The 18,291-nt window shown below is 58.5% G+C and overlaps 1 protein-coding gene across 2 annotated transcripts in view; it reads right to left on the reverse strand.

Annotated features, from left to right (window-relative positions):
- Window positions 1-332: 332 nt before the first annotated feature.
- Window positions 333-18,291, reverse strand: part of TTC7A (tetratricopeptide repeat domain 7A) — a 116,335-nt gene continuing 98,376 nt past the window's right edge. For both annotated transcript variants that reach the window (XM_036121655.2, XM_078056608.1), the window contains exons 19-20: window positions 14,289-14,491; window positions 333-2,567 (exon numbers count right to left, since the gene is read on the reverse strand). In XM_036121655.2, the coding sequence (XP_035977548.1) occupies window positions 2,346-2,567; window positions 14,289-14,491 (425 nt within the window). In that variant the 3' untranslated portion in view covers window positions 333-2,345. The remainder of the gene's footprint in view (window positions 2,568-14,288; window positions 14,492-18,291) is intronic.

Below are 18,291 nucleotides of genomic sequence, written 5' to 3' on the forward strand. Positions count from 1 at the left end.
TAGTGGCGTGGACTTCACAGCGAGGCGGCTGATCAGGATGCAGCTGGCGGGCATCCTCACCACACAGCTCCCCCCTGCCTCCTTCCGCCCGCCTCTGGGCTTCAGCACCTGCTTAACCCTCTCTGCTCCCCCCTGCTCCCAACAGTCTGTTCCTGGGCCCCTCCCCCCTTTCTCCTCCCCACTCCTCCCCACTTGTGGGGCCTGCCCCAGTGACTTCTCAGGCCTCTCTTCCTGCAACACTCCCTCTTCACTAGGCGCTCAACCACTTCCCAGCCACTTCCTTACTCAACGCCTGTTCTGGGGTACCTGTTGGAGGAAATGAACACGCCGTATTCCTTCCAAGGGTCTCTTTATTCAAGACCTTTATTTCAAACTGGCCACAACTTGGCCCAACCCTCTGAGGCTTCCTCCAGAGGAATGCTGCCAGCCGAACGTGTTCGGTGCCTGTCCTCTTACAAATAACTGACTACCAATCTTTGGGCACCCCGACGCAAATCAATAGCATTTGCTTTTCTCGTTTAGTTTTTTTCTAACAGAATTTCAGAATAAAAATAGATCTTTATCATATATCTATCTATATTTATATACACACACATCGAGGCAGAGATCCTTCAACCAAGCGGTGAAGGATCTGGTGTCATCTGCAGTGTCCCTTGCGATGTGGGAAGGCCAGGAGGGGGCAGGCCCTCTCTGGGAGGCACCCGGGGGTGCGCAGTGCTGAGCCAGTGTGGCTGAGGAGGGTGGGTCTCCAACAGCCCCTTCTCCCTGAGGAGCAGACTGGGCAATGATGAGCCAAGGCAGCCCTCATCCAGTCTTTCTGCACACCTTAAGATGAGAGAGACGTACCAGATGGAGCTTTAAAACTAAAACCCAAAGTGCAGATAAAAAAGGAATTCCCTGATAAGGCCCCCCACTGGGGGGTGGGGGTGGAATAACTTCTTGGGGAGAATTCCAAGAGCATCATGCAGCAGGGCTAGGGGAACCATCAGGGAAGATATCCACCCACCAGCCCCAGGTCCCCTGCTGACAGGGATCTGCTCCGTCCCCTCCACTGATCTCCAACCACAGTCCCCACTGGGCCTCAGGCAAGGGGGGGTGTACCAAATGGCCTATACTGGAAATGGGCTGTGGGTGGTGAGAGGTACTGGGGTCAGTCCCAGAGACTGCCCATCTGCATATTATTAGCCCCAGAGGGTCCTGCATTGTACCCATTGCCCAGAAACATAAGGCCTGAAGGAGTATGTTGATGCAAGGTCTGAGGTTGATGCAAGGTCCTGCTGCCATGTTTGTATCCTAGGGTCTACAGCCTCGGGCCTAAGGAGGCCACCTGGGCTGGCGCATAGTTCCAGAAAGATGAGCATGGCAGAAATGAGAGGGGAGTTAGGGCCGGTGCTCAGTGCCCCTGGCCAGGCACCAGAGGCCCCAAAGGCACTTGGCAGCGGAGAGGAAGAGCAGTGGGGTCCAATTGGTCTCATGGGGCAAAGAGGGGCATCCTCCAATAGCTCAAACCTGGGAGAGGGACCCAGAGATCCTATCCTTTTCCTGCCAGCAGAATCTTCAAGCCCTGACTGCCCAGGGCAAGACCTGAGAGTTATCCAAAACCCTGTCCTGACACTGGGGCTGAGACCAGGGCCCTGGAGCTTCCCGGGCACAGAGGCACAGATAGAGGTGAAGTTCAGCTGTGAGGCCCCCCCACCTGCGCTCTCAGGGAACAAGTCTGGTCACCAAGACTCTAAGTCACTTGGGGTTCAAGCAGACCGGCTCCCGAGGCACTGAGTTAGGAACTGGGGAAAACCCTCTTGACCTAGACAGAGAGCAGTTTGTGGGGTTCATCTTTGGTGTTGGAGAACAGGGAGCTGAAGTCCGAGGTTAACACCAGTGCAAAGTCATTGGGAAATCCAGGATCGGGGATGTGGAGGGCGGCAGGCACAACATGGGAACTTCTAGATAGTGGGGGGTGGTACCTAGGAGACTCAGACCCTCATTGCACATTGAGATGATGCATGGACACTCTGGGGGAGATGCTCCCACGCTGGTGTGGCTTCCCAGCCACTTCCTTACTCAGAAACGCCACCAGGGCTGAGTCCCAAGGAGTAAGGGATTTGCTTTCGATGTAAATCTGGTCCACCCAGCTCCAGATGAGCAGCTCCCAGACCCAGCGGGCCCTGAGGTAAAGCAGGGCTGGAGTCGGGGAGGCGAGGAGAACTAGGGCTGCAGCCTGCAGAAGTGTTCCCTAGAGATGTATTTCCCTGAGGCCCCACACCTCCCTGCTGCCTGCCTGCGTCCGCCCCCAACCCCAGGCCCCCTAGGGCGGCTCCCTCCCATCCTGCCCCTGCAGTGCGAGGTCACAGCTCTCTGGGGATGATGGAGAAGGGCAGCACCGGGCTGCTGGCCTCCAGCTCCAGGGCAGTGAGGAAGCAGTCGACGGCAGCCTCGCTGTGGCCCTGGGCCTGCAGCACCTCGCCCAGGCCCTGCCAGGCCTCGTGGCAGGTGCTCTGCCTCTCCACGGCGTCCCGCAGCACCTTCTGGGCCAGACTCTTGTGGCCCAGGCGACTCAGCATCAGACCCTGGGGAGCAAGCACAGGGCGAGGTTAGTGAGGGCGTCCTGGGCAGGAGCATCCTGGCCATCCGGGCGAAAGGGCTCCGACTGGCAGCCTCGGGAACCGAGTGACTGTTCCTGTTACTCATGCACACCGTGCCTGGCCCCGCCCTAGCCCCGCTTCCAGCCCAGCCTCCCAAGGGCCCCCCGTGGGAGCTCTGTCCCTCCCAGCCCCGAGGATGGGCTTTCAAGTCAGCAGACCTGGCTTTGTGCCTCCCCATTACAGCTGGGGATCCTGGCAAGTTACGTCTCCCTGGCCTTCCGTTTCCTCAGCTCTGAGTGGGAAAGACCGCAGTACCCACTGCTGGGGCTGTCAAGCTGGCGGGAGTCAGTACCTGGCAAGCACTTGGACAGCGTCTGGCCCGTGCGAGCTCCCAGTCAGCGGGTCCGTTACCCTGAGGCCTGGCTGCTGCACCGAGGGGCTACCCCCCGCCCCAGGCGTGTGGAGGAATGAGCTCCCTGGCTTCAGGCTCTATAACCTTAAGCTTATGGGTGGGTGGGGGCAGCTCCTTGGCGGCATCAAGCAGTGGTCTTCCTGGGGACATCTGGGTCCTGGGACCTACTGCCCATCCCAGGCTGGCCTGGCCGGTGAGGGGCACAGGAGGGCGGGTGCTGGGTAGAAGGACGGGCTCTGGTGAGATGGGTCAAGGGTGGCTAAGAAGCTTGGTGTAGCTGTCTGCCTTCAACAGCCCTGCTGGCAGAGACAGGAAGGGACAGGAATCGTCCCGAAAGTTTGGGAAGTGAAACTGCTACAATGTCCCTTCTATGTCCTCTTCCACTCATACTGGGAAGGGTGCAGGGAGGTGGGAGGACAGGGTGGTGAGTGGGGGGGGGGGGTGCCAGGACCCCCCTTCGGCCTCCAGTCCCAGAAAGGCTGCTTTGCTCCATCCCACTGATCTGTGTTCCAGCCCTCAAATGAGGCACGGGATGGCAGCACGGGTGGGGGGCCTCCTCTCATTCACAGATCTGAGGTAAAGCCTAACACCAGCTTCCTGGACAGGCGGGGGCTGGGGTGGGGGAGAGGAGCCGCCTTCTGTGTGCCTGGAGCCCCCTCTCGGGGGCCCGCCCACTGATGGCCATGTACATTTTTAGCTGGAACATTTTCCTCCTCACCACGCTCCTCAGAGTTAGGCCCTCTGTTGCTATGGAGACCCACCGGGGAAGATGCACATGCCTGATTTCATACAGTCCTCTGAGAGCTAGGCAAGAGGGAGAGACGGTGCTCAGGAAGCCCGAGGCAAAGCCTCTCCCTCTCCGGAGGTGCTGACCGGTGGTCCTGTGGCTGCGGGGCAGGAAAGGAAGCGGGGGCTGGATTCATAGTGCCTCTTCAGCCCAGGGCACCACACGGATGGGGTGGAGGACAGGGGAGCTGTGGCGGGGCCGCCTGGGACCAGAGGGCAGTGGCCGGGCTGGCCAGCAGGGCCCCGGGCCAAGCTGCGCTGCCTGCGTGGCCTGGGAGCTGGACCCTGAGCAGCTCCCGCTGGAACAGGGCCCCCAGGGGGGAGGGAAGGCAGGGGAGACGACAGGCCACCAGACACCAAAATTAAGCACCAAAAATGGAAGGTTTGTGCCCTGTGAGTGCTGCCCATGAAGGAGCAAGAGAGGACAGATGGGGGAGGCCAGCGGGGCCTCCCAGCCAGGGGGCGGGGCCGCAGTGGGGTTTCCACACTCCGTTTTCTAGATTGAGCTTCCATAGGAGATCTTGTTTGAAAAGAGGGCTCTCCCGCTAAAAAGGAGTTCGAAAACCCCTGCTCTCCAGCAGTGTGTGGGTGTTTGGGAAGGGGCCAGATGTGGCAGAACGGGGTGTGTGTGTGTGTGTGTGTGGGCCAGATGTGGCGGAAGTGTGTGTGTGTGTGTGTGTCTGTGTGTGTGTGTGTGTGTGTGTCTCGCGCTCTGCTGGTTTTACTCTCAGGAAGGTTTGCAGCAGGCTCCTCCGCATGTTTCATGTAGAGAAAAAAGCCAGGGCGCTCCACAGCCAGAAGACCTAGGCTGGGCTGGATTCCCAGCTTTACCACTGACAAGTGCACCGACCATGGGCCAGTGGCCCATTTTCTCTGAGCTGTGGTTTCCTCGTCTGTAAACCAGGGAACAGAATGGTACTTCCTGGTAGGCAATTGTGAAGAGTCTGCAAGGATGAATTTGAAATCATGTAGGCAGGGCGCACGGTGGGCAGACAGCAAAGGGTTAGGATGAGCAGAGGGTCCTGTCGGAGTGAGGAGCAGGGGGTGATTTCTCTAGGGGGCAAGGCTCTCTGTGGGCGAAGACTGGGGACTGGGGTGGGGTTAGATCACGTCCCCCATACCCTGGGGTGCTGACCTCAGAGCCTGAAAGGAGACACCGGGCTGGGGTCAGGCTGGGGCCCCGAGGCCCAGGGCCTGTAATAGGATCTGCTGCCACCTGCCTGAGACACCAGTCTGTTCGTGTTTGGTAGCAACTCGGAGCTGTTTGCTGCCTGACAACTGGGCAGGGCCTGCCTCAGGAAGACGTGAGGTCTCACCTGCTCTGCCCCCTGCCTGGCGCTGTGCCAAGGGCCCGCCATCACCCCCCTGGCACCCCCACCTCAGCTGCCCAGAGAATAGGTCTCCAGGGAGATGGTGGGAACACTGTTCTATCCAAATGTCCCCGATGACTCTTCCCCACTCTGGCCAGGGAGCAGCCTGAGCCAAGAGAAACCAGACCTGCTGGTGGGTGACTCAGCCTTGGACCCTCACCTGGGAGATGCCATAGCCAGGCGGCTACCTGCAGCTGTTGGAAAGGAATGTGTGAGTTGCTTATGGCCGTTGAGCAATGCACCTTTGAGAGGGGGCCAAGGTTACGACCACTCAGGGAGGGCAGGGCTATGGGGGGAAGGCCCCAGAAATTCCCAACTCCATCCATTCCTCCTTCCCTCCCTTCCTGGATCTGGCCTCATCTCAAGTACCCAAGACCCTGCTCCTCCAGGAAGCCTCCGAGGATAGCACCTCCTGGCCATGCCATCACCTTGAGGTTGTGCTTCATTACTGGTGGGCTCTGGCGTGCGGCCCATCGTAGGCTGAGAGGGACAGGGTCCGTGGCTCCTGCCTGCTAGGTTATTCCCCACAGGACAGCAGCACAACAGGGCTCAGGTGGGAGGGTCCTGGGTTCTAAGCCAGGGTCAGCAGAGGCACTTAGGTGTGCATGCTTACCGACCTGCTTAGGGCCACAGGACAGGCAGCCTGAGGGGCCCTCTGAGGGGGACCCTCCCTGTTGGAAGACAAGGTTCTCTGTGGGGGTACAAAGGCTGCAGCCTGGGATGGGGATGAAGGAGAAGAAAGGTCCCTCCACCCCTTCCTTTTTCAGAATTGCTACTGCGCACCATCTCACGTCATTAATTCAGGGCCTGACGCTGTCCTCCAGAGGGGAGGGGCAGCAGAAAGGTCCCGGCTGTGTACATCTTTTTCTTCTTCTGGAGAGTGGGGAGGCCTGCCCTGGGAAGCAGCCCCTAGCACTGGGCCAGCGGCAGGCCGGGCTGAGAGCTCCCTCCCAGTCCCTACCCTCAAGTATTTATAGAAGTTATTTTGGGAATTTTCTTTCTGAGCTCAAGGCACATTCCTGGGATTCTGTAGCAGCCTTTCCAGCTGGGAAGCAGGGAATCAGCTGGAGGCTGCTGGAGCCTCCTGGTCCCAAGAGCCGTCTGCTTGGGGACCCTGGGGCTGCAGGGAGGCGCCTGGGGTGGGGCCACCTCTGAGGCTGCTCCCTTCACCCACCCTGAGGCTGACACACCCTGCGGGGCAGGCCCACATTCCAGCCCGAGCTCAGGAGCTCAGGCCCGCTCGGGGTGCCAGGTTCTCCCAGGTGTTAGCCTCAACCTGTCCAACCAGACTGGGAATGAGGCGTCTCTCCAGGCTGAGGACAGAGCCCGCAGATCACCACATCCCTCCTGGAGCTGGGGCAGCTCCAAGGCCCCAGACCGGACCTACCTCCCTTCCTGAGGGAGTAGACGCCACCCAACACCTGGTCGACAGGCTCTGAGGGGGTCTGCTGAGGGGGCTGACAGACTCACTTGGAGCCCAACAAGGTGGGGGCTTCTGGGGCAGCAAAGGTGGCCGTGCTCATGCGGCAGAACCCATTCCTCCCTTCGTGCTCCTGCCTACCCCTGCACCCCTCAGGGGAGAGGTCGGACGCCAGTGGGTCCCTCGGCTGTGGTGGGAGCTGTGTGTCTTCAGAGGGCCATGGACAGACTCAAAGGTAAACATTGGCTTGAGGAGAAAGCACGTCACCTCCTGGGGGGCTCTGCCTTTTCTCCTCCCACATTCTGGGCTGGTTTCAGGTTCTGGGCCTCTGGAGGCTCTGCCCACTCTTGAGCACAGCTAGGCCCTCAGGGCTAGGTCAGGAACCTGGACTTTGGGTGCTCCAAGTGAACACCTGTGATGGGCAGTGAGAGGGGGCGCCGTCGCAGAAGCTCCCCTCTCTGGGCAGGCGGCAGAGCTGAGGGGAGGGGGCTGTTGGCCTACTGGACAAGGGGAAGGCTGGGCCCTGCTGCACCCTCCAGACATGGGGAGTCTTTCAGACCATTGATTTTGGAGCTAAATTAAGCCAACAGTGATGGGGGAAACAAAGGCAGAAGAAAAATTATGAAATTTCCTTACCACCTGCAGCCCACTGACAAGTCCTTGAGACAGGCAGGGACATTTCTCTAGGGACTCAGCTGCCTCGATGATGACACTTTGCTAAGGGCAAAGGGCAATCCTAGTCAGACCCCTTCCTTCCAGGATGCTGTAAGCCTACTTTAACATATAAAAATTCCTTTGGAAACTTCCTTTATCTCTGACCCCCAAGATACATGTTGGCAATCATCCCTCAAACATAAGGCCCACCGATATACATCTGAAGGGTCTTACGACTCAGGTTTTATTAGATGGTAATAAATGACCTTTTCCCAAAAATAGCTAGCCCCTCAAGGTCCTGGAAACCTTGCTTCCAAAATTCCTTAGAGACTTGCGCTATCCCTAACCCCCTCCCAACTTGAACGTATATAATGGGCCACTCCTCGTGATCCCAGTGCAGCTCTTTCTGCCCACGGGTCCTGTCCCCGTACTTTAATAAAACCACCTTTTTGCACCAAAGACATCTCAAGAATTCTTTCTTGGCCATCGGCTTCAAACCCTAACGTTTTTCCTACATCCACAGTGCTTAACTATGGTTCTGATCAGAGTCTATGACAGGGGGCTTCCTTTCCACTTCCTCATCAGGGTTGCTGAGGACTTCAGGAGCCCACACTTAAGCCCAAGGCTTCCGGAAAGTGCTGAGCCAAGGGAACCCACCTTCACCTTCTCAAAGGTCTCTGAGCCTGGGCTGAGGGCGCGCAGTGTGGGCTGGGGGCTGTGCCAGCCCAAGAATGAGGTGGGTAGGCAGGGGTGCGAACCCGGTGAGGCCCCTGCTGGGGGACGTGCCCCACACAGTGAGCCTCCAGAACTCCCTTCTCCCTCCCGCTCCACTCCACTTTTCCACCGGGGAATGCGGTCCTCAGGCAGGACTGGGGTTGGGATGAGGGAGAGAACTCACGATAAAACCACAGCACGAAGAGGCCAAGTGGCCAACAAGACGTTCCTACTGAAATTTCCTGCCAAACAGAGCAATGTTCCCCATCTACCGGAGCTGGTGGGGCAGGCGCAGATTCTGTGGAGAGGGGCTGTGTGTGTGTGTGTGTGTGTGTGTGTAAAGGACTCAGGGTTCCTGCATGGACAGCACAAGGCTTCTGGGCCTTCCCCGTTCCTTCAGGCTGCCCGCACCCTCTAAGCCACCTGCCATAGCTCAGGAAGCCAACAAGGAGGGAGAAGCCTAGAGCAGGTGGGGTGTCCTAGACCCCGAAGCATCAGGCCCCAGGAACCAGAAACCCTGCAGTTGTGTGTGCGTGCCGGTCACACCCTGCATCAGGGAACCTTCACCTTCAGAGGGCCGGGCACTGGGTTTCACTCTTCAGCTGCTCAGGACACGTTTCCTCCTTCAAGTCAGGAAGCGGAGGCTGAAGCAGCCTGGCCCGAGAGAGGCCAGAGTGGAAGGCCGAGCAGGGCCTCCCCAGAACCTGGCCTTTCCTGCTCCTCCTCCCCAGCAGCCTCGGGTCCCCAGCAGGCCCCGTCCGCTGAAGAGACCAGCTGCGAAATGGCTCTCGCCCTTACCTCAGACTCCCGCCTACTGAGCAGGCTTCTCCCGCTCTCAGCTAAGGTCAGCGTGGCCTTGCACTGTGGATACTCTTGTCCCAGCCACAGGGCACTTGGGGCTGGTGTCCTGCACATCTCTGCCTTGGCCAGAGGTGCCTGATGGGCTCAGTGAGGACCGAGAGGCTCCACTACAGTGACTCTCTGGGGCTTGGCTCTGGGCCTCTACTTCCCTCTGCAAACCAACAGCGTCCGAATCTGGCCTGGGAGCCATGTTTCAGCATGGAAAAGGCAAAAGTAACCGCAACTACCAGGCCATTAACTTACAGAATTAGTTAACCTAATTCTAACAGGAGACCTAGGGGTTCGGCATTGTGATTACTGTTTTCCAGATGAGGACACTGAGGTGCCAAGAGGTTGAGGAACTTGGTCATGGTGGAGCAGTGAGTATAGGCAAAGTGGGGCTCAAGTCCAGGTCAGTGAGACTCAAAGGCTGTGCTCCCACCTCCAGACGCAGGCTGGCTCTGATACTGGGGCTTAAAAACCATCCCAGCCAACCCGCTCCAGGCGCAACCTACAGGCAGCTCTGAGGCCCCTGGTCCCTGCCCAGCACCCCCTTCCTCCCTTCTCAGTACCCTGCCGGCAGCCCAAGGAAATGGGGACCAATGACCCCTGCCCCACGGCAGCGAGGTGGGGCATCCTGGTCAAAGGCGGAGCTCAGGCTTCGGCCATCTGCCACCAAGTCTTCCACATGAATGGTGACAAAAAACGCCGGATGTTGATTTATCTTTTCACGGTGCTTAGGTCATCTGAGCACTAAAATCCTCCCCTGGAGGTCACAAGGGCCTAAATTATTATCCCCATTAGACAGAAGCGAAAACGGAGCCAGTGAGGGGAAGTAATCTCCCAGAGCCCCTGGAACACGAGGGCTGGTTGGGCTGGCTGTCTGTCTCAGGTGTGTCATCTCTCCAGGTCAGTCCTGCCCTCCAGGATTGGGGACGGGGCTGGCGGGAGCTCTGTGCAACCAGACTTCACCTGTTCGGCCTTAGAGAGCAGAGCCCTGGTCCTGGCTGACTCAGGCCCCACCTTAGGGAGAGGCAGGGATGGTGGTGGGCTGCTTCTGGGACATGGGGGATGCTGTGGCCAGCCCCAGCCTGAGGAAAGAGGGACCAGAGGTTCTGGGGCCAGAACCTGGGGCCAAATGGGGCCGGCCACACGCTATGGCCATGCCCCTGATCCCCCAAACCCACTTGAAGAACGGGACAGCAAGCTCCACACTGGGAGTGAGAGGGAGTGAGTGCAGGGGACTAATTCACTGCCACACTCTCATCAGGGCAGGAGATGACAGAAGCGCTGTCTTCCTATCTTTCCAGGAGCATCTGGACAAAGAAGAGGCTGGGTCATGAGGCCAGGACTGCTTCAGGAATTACATCATAGGAGCCAAAGTTCATTTAGGGCAGTTTCCCTCTGCGGCTGGGGGCCCTGGGAGCAAAGGGTTCTGGGGAGACGGGGCAACAAAAGCCTGGAACTCTGTCCTGAGAAGAAAGCATGACCACGGGCAGGGGCCAGCGAGGAGCGGGGAGGCCTGGCCAGAGAGGTGCCAGGAAACCCCAGAGCCTGTGGCTGGGAGAGCGGGGTGGGGTGCCACCCACAAACGCAGGGGGCAGGGAGGCAGCGTGCCTGTCCACTCGCAGCCGAGGCCCTCGGGCGGTGTCTTGCAGGGAGACAGGCTGCATCAATGCATCCGCACTCCTGGCTCTGCCAAGGGGCGGCCCGGAGAATGGCCGGTCTGTGGCCAGGGCTAGTGACCCTCCCACCATTCAAGTGAGGTGACCTCACAGCCTTCTTGGGAGGGCTCTCGGTAACTTGACCATTCCATTAGTCGCTCTTGGCTTCCTTGCCTTGCCCAGGCATCCCTGTTCCCTCGGAGATGCAGAGAGCCTCCCGGGAGGTGGCAGGGCAGAGACAGGCTCAGAGGGAGAAAGGGTGCAGACTGCCTCGGATTCCTCTCCACCAAGCCCACGGAGCCTTCTCTGAGGAACAGTGTCACCTGGGGGCCAACTCCTCTGCTGATCTTGGGAAGATCTGCTTCCTTTCTCCTGCTTCCTCAGGTCAGGCAAGGGAAGTTCAGGTTTCCCCTTCTTAAGGAGATGCTTTTGCCCGTAAATTCAGGGCTGAACACCCAGGCTGAGTGAGTAGGCTTTTTGGCTACCTGGAAGGGAGGCCAAGATAGAGCTGGCAAAGACTGTCAGGACCTACTCCTGCGGGACTTGCTCCTGAGATTTTGCTGGGAATTTCCATCTGCAGAGAGCATGGCTTTTTCTTTCTGCCTCTGGCAGCCTCCTGAAGCGAGCTGGCCATCTGTGAGCCCCGCGGAGGAGGCAGCCCGCAGGGCCAGGGCACTGGTGGAGCACGGCTAAGCCGCTGTCTCCGTCCCGCCTGCTGGGTGGGAAAGCCTGAGCTGAGCCCAGGATGGGGCGTGAACCATGGAAACGCCTCCCATCCCCGCCAGGGCAGGGGGGCAGCAGGACGGGGAGAGCAGAGAGCCCGCTTCTGGGCCAAAGTTCATTTTCTTAGAAACGCCTGAACCCTGCCTCCTAAGAGCAGTAGCCAACACTCCCCGAGGCTTTCTCTGGCCTGTCCCCACATCTCCTGTCCCATGCGCATGGCCCCAGGGAGAGGCTGTGAGGCCGGCCTCCCGGTGTTTGATGATCCTGCCCTCAGGACTGTAAGGCTGAAGCCGGCACCCACACGGCTCACTGAGGGATCCAGAGCTCTCCCAGCCCAGGCTGTGGGTGGCTGTGCCCTCAGGGGAGGGGCACCTCTCCTCTCCTTGCACCGATCAGAGGCTGACGTCCTCATGGAACCACGGTGGTGTGGCAAGGCCAGGATGTCCTCCTTGGGAACCTGCCTTGGCAACGACTGCACTGGGTGGGGGAGGCAGATACCAGTTCCCCTCCATGTTCCTTTCTCCGGATAATTCTCCGAGGATACACCAACCTCCAGAGTTCACAAAGGCTGAGACAACGGATGTGTCTCTCCCATTCTCTACTATTTTTACAATGAAACCCTTACATAAAGGCCAAGTTGACTTCCACCGCCAGACAGTGGCTCCCCTCATGTTGTGCCATGGTGAAAAAGATCCCAAGGTCACACCTGTGCTCAGTGAGAAAAAAGTGCTGTGATTGATTAGCAATGTCTGTCCCGGGTGAGGGACTGGAGAGCAAGGGCGTACATGCTGTTTTGCCTTCTCTGACATTACACGGCAGACCTCTGGAAGCACTGTCACATGCGTCACCTCCTGTGATTAGCCTTGGTCTAGGAACGACGAAGATTATTATTCATCTGCTGAAGGAGACATCAGGAACGTGGAAGTTACGTGTGTCTTCTCCTAAATCACCCGAGTGAATGAGAGCCAGAGCCAGGATGAGATCCCAGGTGTCCTGAGCCTGAAGCCGGCCCAGGGAAGACACTTACAGCGGGAATGCTGGAGATCACCATGCCAAAGTGTTCCTGTGTCTTTGGGGAAAGAGTGCTTCGTGAATCTTCTCCAGGCTTGAAATCTGCCGTTCTTCATGCGTATGTGTAGGCTGCTGGCAGAACAGAGCCTGTGGAAAGCGAACGGGCTGCCCACGCCACAGCCGACTGCCCCTCTGCTTGCCTGTAACTTTAACAGTGGGCAGGCCTGGCTCTGACTCGCTTTTGTTTCATCACCTCAGCTGGGCACCCCGGGAAGAGAAAAGGGGCCATTTCAGAAACATCTGGAGGGAGCCACTCTGGGCTGCTATTCGGTTACCATGGAAAAACCCGCCTTTGGAACCGGCTTCAGGAAAATAGCTACAAACAATAATGAGCATAAGTGAAAAATGGTACACTGTTACCTCGAAATCGTACCTGTTACTGGACTTCATCGGGTTTTAGGGACTGAGACGGCGGGCTCCGATCCGCGAGCGCAGGGGAAGGCAGACATCGTTGCCTGGCCGCAGGCCTAACGACACAGCCCACATCCTCCCTCCCACCACCCTCATCAGGTTTCTGGATGTGACCTCCAGGGAGGCATTTATCACAGGAGCTAATGTCTGAATTGCGGGAGGAAGGAGGATGTGCTTGCAAAAAAACAAACATTTGCTGAGCAGACTGCAAGGCAACACACAGCCATGTGGAGGGGAACGCGGGCCAGGGTGTGACGTCACCGCGTGGGCTGTCTTCAGCTGACACGGAACATTCACATGGGCCCGAGGTAGAAATCCTTTAAGAAATCAGGCAGCAGGAATAGTAGCTGAGCGGGGAGGCTCTAATCTGTTTTCAGGGGTTCTTGGGGTTGGGAAGGACCTTATAAAGATGACCTGGCCCAGCTCCTCCCCCAAGTGGGATTTCCATTCTCTTGGCGACGTCCTCACCAGACAACTCCTGAGTTTGTACTTGTCCTATTCTGAGAGCTGTACTGTTCCTGACACTGAGCGGAAATCGAACTCCCTGTGGCTTCTCCTCGGGAAGGAATCAGACCCCTTTTGGCAATGATAACCCTGCAGCCATCTGGAATCATTCTGCCCCCTCAGTGCTCTGCATGTGGCCAATGTCAGTGACGTCCTCATGGGTGCTCCCCTCAGGGAGCGCTCATGGCAGGGGGCGGGGGCGTCTGAGGTGGGACCTGCACCCTGACAGGGGAAGACCGTGTCGCTAATGGGGTGCTCCTAAATTATACTTCAAAAATCACTGTGTCGACGCAGGCCTGTACACTTTCCGAGCATTACGTTTATCCTGATGAGCTGCTCTCTGAAAGCAGCGAAGGAAGAAATAAATAAATAAAAGTAGCTAAGGAAGGAACGGAAAAACGGTTATCTCGCTGGTCTACTATACCAGCTGTCAGAGCAGGTATTCAGTAAATGGTTCCTGCACCAGAGCATCCCCATTGCACAGATAAGTCAAACCGGGGTTCAGAGAAGGGGGCCGACTTGCTCACGATCACCGAGAAAGAGAATGGCAAGGCCAAGCCAAGAACACCAGCATCCCGCTCCCAGCCTCCAGACCTTCCACAGAAAGTCACCGAGCTCTGGGCACCCAAGTCCTGAGTGCCACGTCCCAGGACTGGCGCTGCTGGGTCCTCTTACCCACCCCCACCAGGGGCCATTTTCCATGTGTGCTCAAGTCAGGCCTGACATGACAGCCCAGCCCATGACATCCCCTGAATGCCACCAAAGAGTCACGGAGCTCCTCCGAAGTGGGAGAGGTAGCCCAGTGAGCACGGAGGGCCCGGGGACTCCCAGAAAGCAGAGCATTTTGCCTAGAGTGTCCAGGGCAAGGATCTGATGAGGAACCCCTTTGGGGTTCCACTGCTTTACAGAAGCTTAGAGCAAAAGGGAAGTCACAAAGAATATCAACCCATCCTAGATTTTTTCATCAACTCAGGCAGGCTCTGATTGAAGGGGAATGGCCTGCCTCGACAAGCCAGTTGTCTCTCCCAGCAGAGCAGGGAGGCCACCTCTCCCCCAGACACCAGGGCACACGCAGTGGAGGGGGTGGGAGGGGAGGAGGGCCCCGAGGCCTTTTTCGGGGGCCAGGGGCTGACTCACCAGGCTATGCATGATGCGCACGCCATCGGGGTTCACCGTGAGCGCCTCCTTGTACAGCTGCTTGGCCTCCTCCAAACTGCCCTTCATCTCGGCTAGCCGGCCCCGCATGTAGAGTACCGAGTGCGAGGTGGGGAAGAGGCCCGCCGCCTCCTGGATGCAGAAACCCGCTTCCTTGAGGTGTCGCTGCTCCATGAATAGCTCAGCTGCGAAACCAGAAGGACAGTGGGAGGTGAGAGTGGTAGGAAAAGTCAGAGGCAGAGGCCCCCTCCCCGCATCCGACCATCAGATCCCAGAGTTGGAGGGTCTCAGGTGATGGGAACCATCCCTGGAGTCACGGCATGGGCCCCGCTGGCTCCGGGCTGTGGGGGCAACAGCAGGTAACGGTTTCCAAGTGCCCGCTCGGTGTCAGGCACTGTGCTACCCGCTCCGCTGACATTCCCGACAGCCAGCACACCAAGCACTTTTATTACCCTGCTTCAGGGAGGGGGTCAGTGGGCACAGAGACAATAGGGAAGTTGCCTAAGGCCACAGGGAGAGTCAGTTGTGGGCCCGGGGTTGGCATCAGGCTGACTTCCAAGCCCGGCAGTGGGGGCACGGGTGGTATCCATAAAGTCAGGTGGCTTTCTGCAGTGTCGCCCCACCTGACGGCCGTGAGGCTGGGAGTGGGGGATGGAGGCTGATCAGGATGAGGCAGGCGTGCGCTCCCAAACAGCCCACACTCCTGGAGACGGACAGTGGGCCAAGGCCTGCTTCTGCCAAGTATCTTCTCTCATTTACTCCTCCCAGCAGGTGCTCTCAGGGCTCTGCACTAACAAACCAAGCTGGGGGGCGGGGGCGGGGATCCTCACTCCAGTCCCTCCATAGAAAGAGGCAAGGCAGCACTGGACTCCCAGCGCAGCTCCAGCCTCCCTCCGAAGCCCAGGGCTTTCTGCCGCACCGAGAGAATAAGGGATGCCCATGCCTCTCACCAACAAGCTGGGAAGACCTGTCCCATAACCAGTTTGCCTTCTTCCCCCAGATCAATGGGGCCATCTTCGATCCCAGGCCAGCCCACGTAAGGGCACATCTCAGATCCGCGCTGCACAGGTACACGCCCACAGCAGGCACTTTTTAGAAACAGGCTGGCTGGGCTGGCAGCTCGGCCTCATGGCCCACTCAGCCTTCCTCTGGTGGCAGCCCTGGGCTCGGCTGCCCCTCCCGGGGCTGGTGCCTGTGCACAGATGGGAGCACAGAAGGGCACGCAGAGCCTGGCTTGTGACTGCCAAGAGCTGTTCCTAGCACTGGCCAAGGGCTGAGGTCACACTAATTCAGGTGAGGTCTAGGGCGGGGTGGGTAACAGACATCCCAAAAGAAGCTCCCAGAAAGAAGTGGAAAAGCCAGACCCAGGCACCACGTCTTCCTGTTCCGACAAGCAGCAGGAAGGAAGCCTAAGGCCTTGACTACAGCACACGGCACTTGGGGCAGTCAGCATGAATGTTGCCTAAGGTTCATTGTGTAATCAAGTAGCTTGCCCCATTCTATAATACTACAGAGGCCTTTGAGCAAGGGAACTCTTTTTCTCTGGTGGAGATGAGAATTTGGAAGAATTAAGTAAACACAGAGGAGCCAGGCCCCCATGATCAGGCCAGAGAGAAATGTAGGCTCTTGTCCCTGTAGACAGCCTGAGTGGCACAGTCCCAAGGCAGAAAGCACGGGAAGGTGAGGCCAGGAAGGGTGGGCTTTGAGCCAGGGCCTTGCAGGGAGGGCTGGCCCGAGCTCAGGGGTTTGTGTAGCTCGGCCTAGGCTCTCCTCTGCTCTGCTGTTGTTTCCTTCTGGAGCTGCTGCTTGGGGCTCTGAGCAGGCTGCCTTCATAACTGAGGGTCCAGTGTGCAACTATTAAGTACTGACCATGTGCCTGGTCCTCCCAGGAGAAAGAGTGGAGGTGGGGAGAGGTGGGACAGCTGAGCAACCAAACTGCTGGAGTGAGCCAAGGCAATGGAGTGACACGTGCCAATTCCGAAGGGGTCAGGTCAGCTGTGCTGGTGTGGTCAGGGAAGTCTTCCTGGAGGAGGCAACATTTGAGCTGGGGCCTGAAGGTGCAGGGGCAGCTGGACTGACAGAGAGAAGGGAGGCTGTGCCAACCCAGAGGGCTGGGCTCCACCGTGACCGAACTCCCCAGGGTCACCGGAGGCGAGGGGAGAAGCAGAAGGAAGTGTGTGGTGTGCGTGTTGGGGCAGGGAGGACGCTTCCTCTACCACCAGGAGCTCAGCTCAGAGGCTAGGCCCTCCACTGCCCTGGCCCTTGCCCAGCAGGCCTGCCCCAGCTCCGGCCCACCTGCCGGCCTGCTCCTACCGTGGCTCATTAAGCTGTTTACAACTTGCCGGCCTGTCTTCTGAGTCTCTGTCTCTGGAGACTGTTTCTGGTCTCTCCCTTGGGGACTCCTCACAGTGCCTTCAGATCAACAGATTTCAATTACAGGGATCCCCACCTCCCTCTTTCCTCGGGGCCCTGGGCCTTGTTGGGCTGGCCACACACCAGAGAACATGCCCGGAAAAATAGGTAGGGCTGCTTTGGTCTGATGGACTTCATTACCAGTTAGGCAGGAAACCAGATGACACAGAACAGAGCCAGAGAAGTGAGGTCTCCTGAGGGCTCCTGGCCGCCTTGCACAGTCCCGGGCATGCTCGGCCTCCAGGGCGGGGCCCCTGACCTGCAGCTGGGCCCACAGGTCTGGGGGCTGCAGTGCACCCCTTCTTCCTAGCCTCACCGTCCCTGGGCAATTATTTTACCAAACATGGTGCTCCCCAGACAGCAAGCCTCGGCCACAGCAGGAGCCCCGCATGTGGCACCGTGCCTGTCCACTACCCCGATTTCTAGACCTCCCAGTCTTGACTGCTGGGGCCCCCAGGTACCCACCCATCCCGGCCTCCTCTCCGGCCAGGGCTGGAGGCCTGCTCCCTGCTACCGGACTTTGCTTGAATTCTCACAGCCCGGGCCACCACCCCGGCAAACAGACCTTGCTGTCCCCAGTGTCGAGGGCCCCTCTCCCATCCCCTCAGCGCCTTCTCTCTCCCTCCATCCCGACTTCCCCACTTCTCTCATCTTCCTGTCTGCCTACCCGTGACCTCCCCTCCTGCCTCTGTGTCTCAGCTTTTCTCCCTCTTCCGTCCATCTCTCTCCACCCGCCCCCCTCTGCGCTTCTCTCGGCAAGCTCCAAATGGAAAACATCTGTTCCCTGGAGCTTTGCAACAGTCCCTTTTATTATTTTTTTCTGAGGCATCCTGATCTAACCCTGCACCCAGAGCCGGTTCCAGTCTTTCTGCCAGAGCCAAGCCCCACCCCACCCCCAGGTTGGGGGATGAACTCACTCTTCATGGGCTATTTGCACACCCTCTTGGCAGGGAGGACCTTGCTCCGGGGGCTCCTCCTGAGCTGAGGGGCAGGATGAGGGAGGGCCCAGGGTCAGGTCTACCATCTTTCAGGGGCCTCCCCACGTGAGAGGTGCTTCCTAGAGACCCTCCATGAGACCTCAGAAAGGAGGGGCACCCAGGCTAAAAGCAGACACACCTCAGGGAAAAGCTCAGGAAAGAAGTTAAGGTTAGGCCCTTAGCTAGCCTTGAACCCCAGAGGGGATCACCAGAACTGCCCCCTAAAGGACACAAGCGTCCTCCCCATGGAGCAGACCTTCAGGACATACGGACACCCAGAATAAAGGAGAAGGAAGAGAGGTGGACAAGGAAGGAGTGAGAGAGGCGGCCAGGGAACCAAGAGAATAACAGAGAATCAGAAGGTCTAAAGGCATTCTGCAGGTGGTCTGAGACCCCCCACCCTAGGGACCCAAAGAGGGGCCCGATTTTCCCCAGGCCACAAGGGAGTCAAGGCTGCAGGGCCTGCGCTCGCGACTTCCCGTCCCCGAGTGCTCTCCTCAGTGACTCGGCAGCTGGGAGCAGGGGGTGCCAGCAGAGGAGGGAAGAAGAAAAAACCAGAGCAAGGGAAGAGGGGACGTGGGAAGAAGGCACAGAAG

This window comes from Halichoerus grypus, chromosome 10 (genome assembly GCF_964656455.1).
Source record: "Halichoerus grypus chromosome 10, mHalGry1.hap1.1, whole genome shotgun sequence".
Taxonomy (NCBI): Eukaryota; Metazoa; Chordata; class Mammalia; order Carnivora; family Phocidae; genus Halichoerus; species Halichoerus grypus.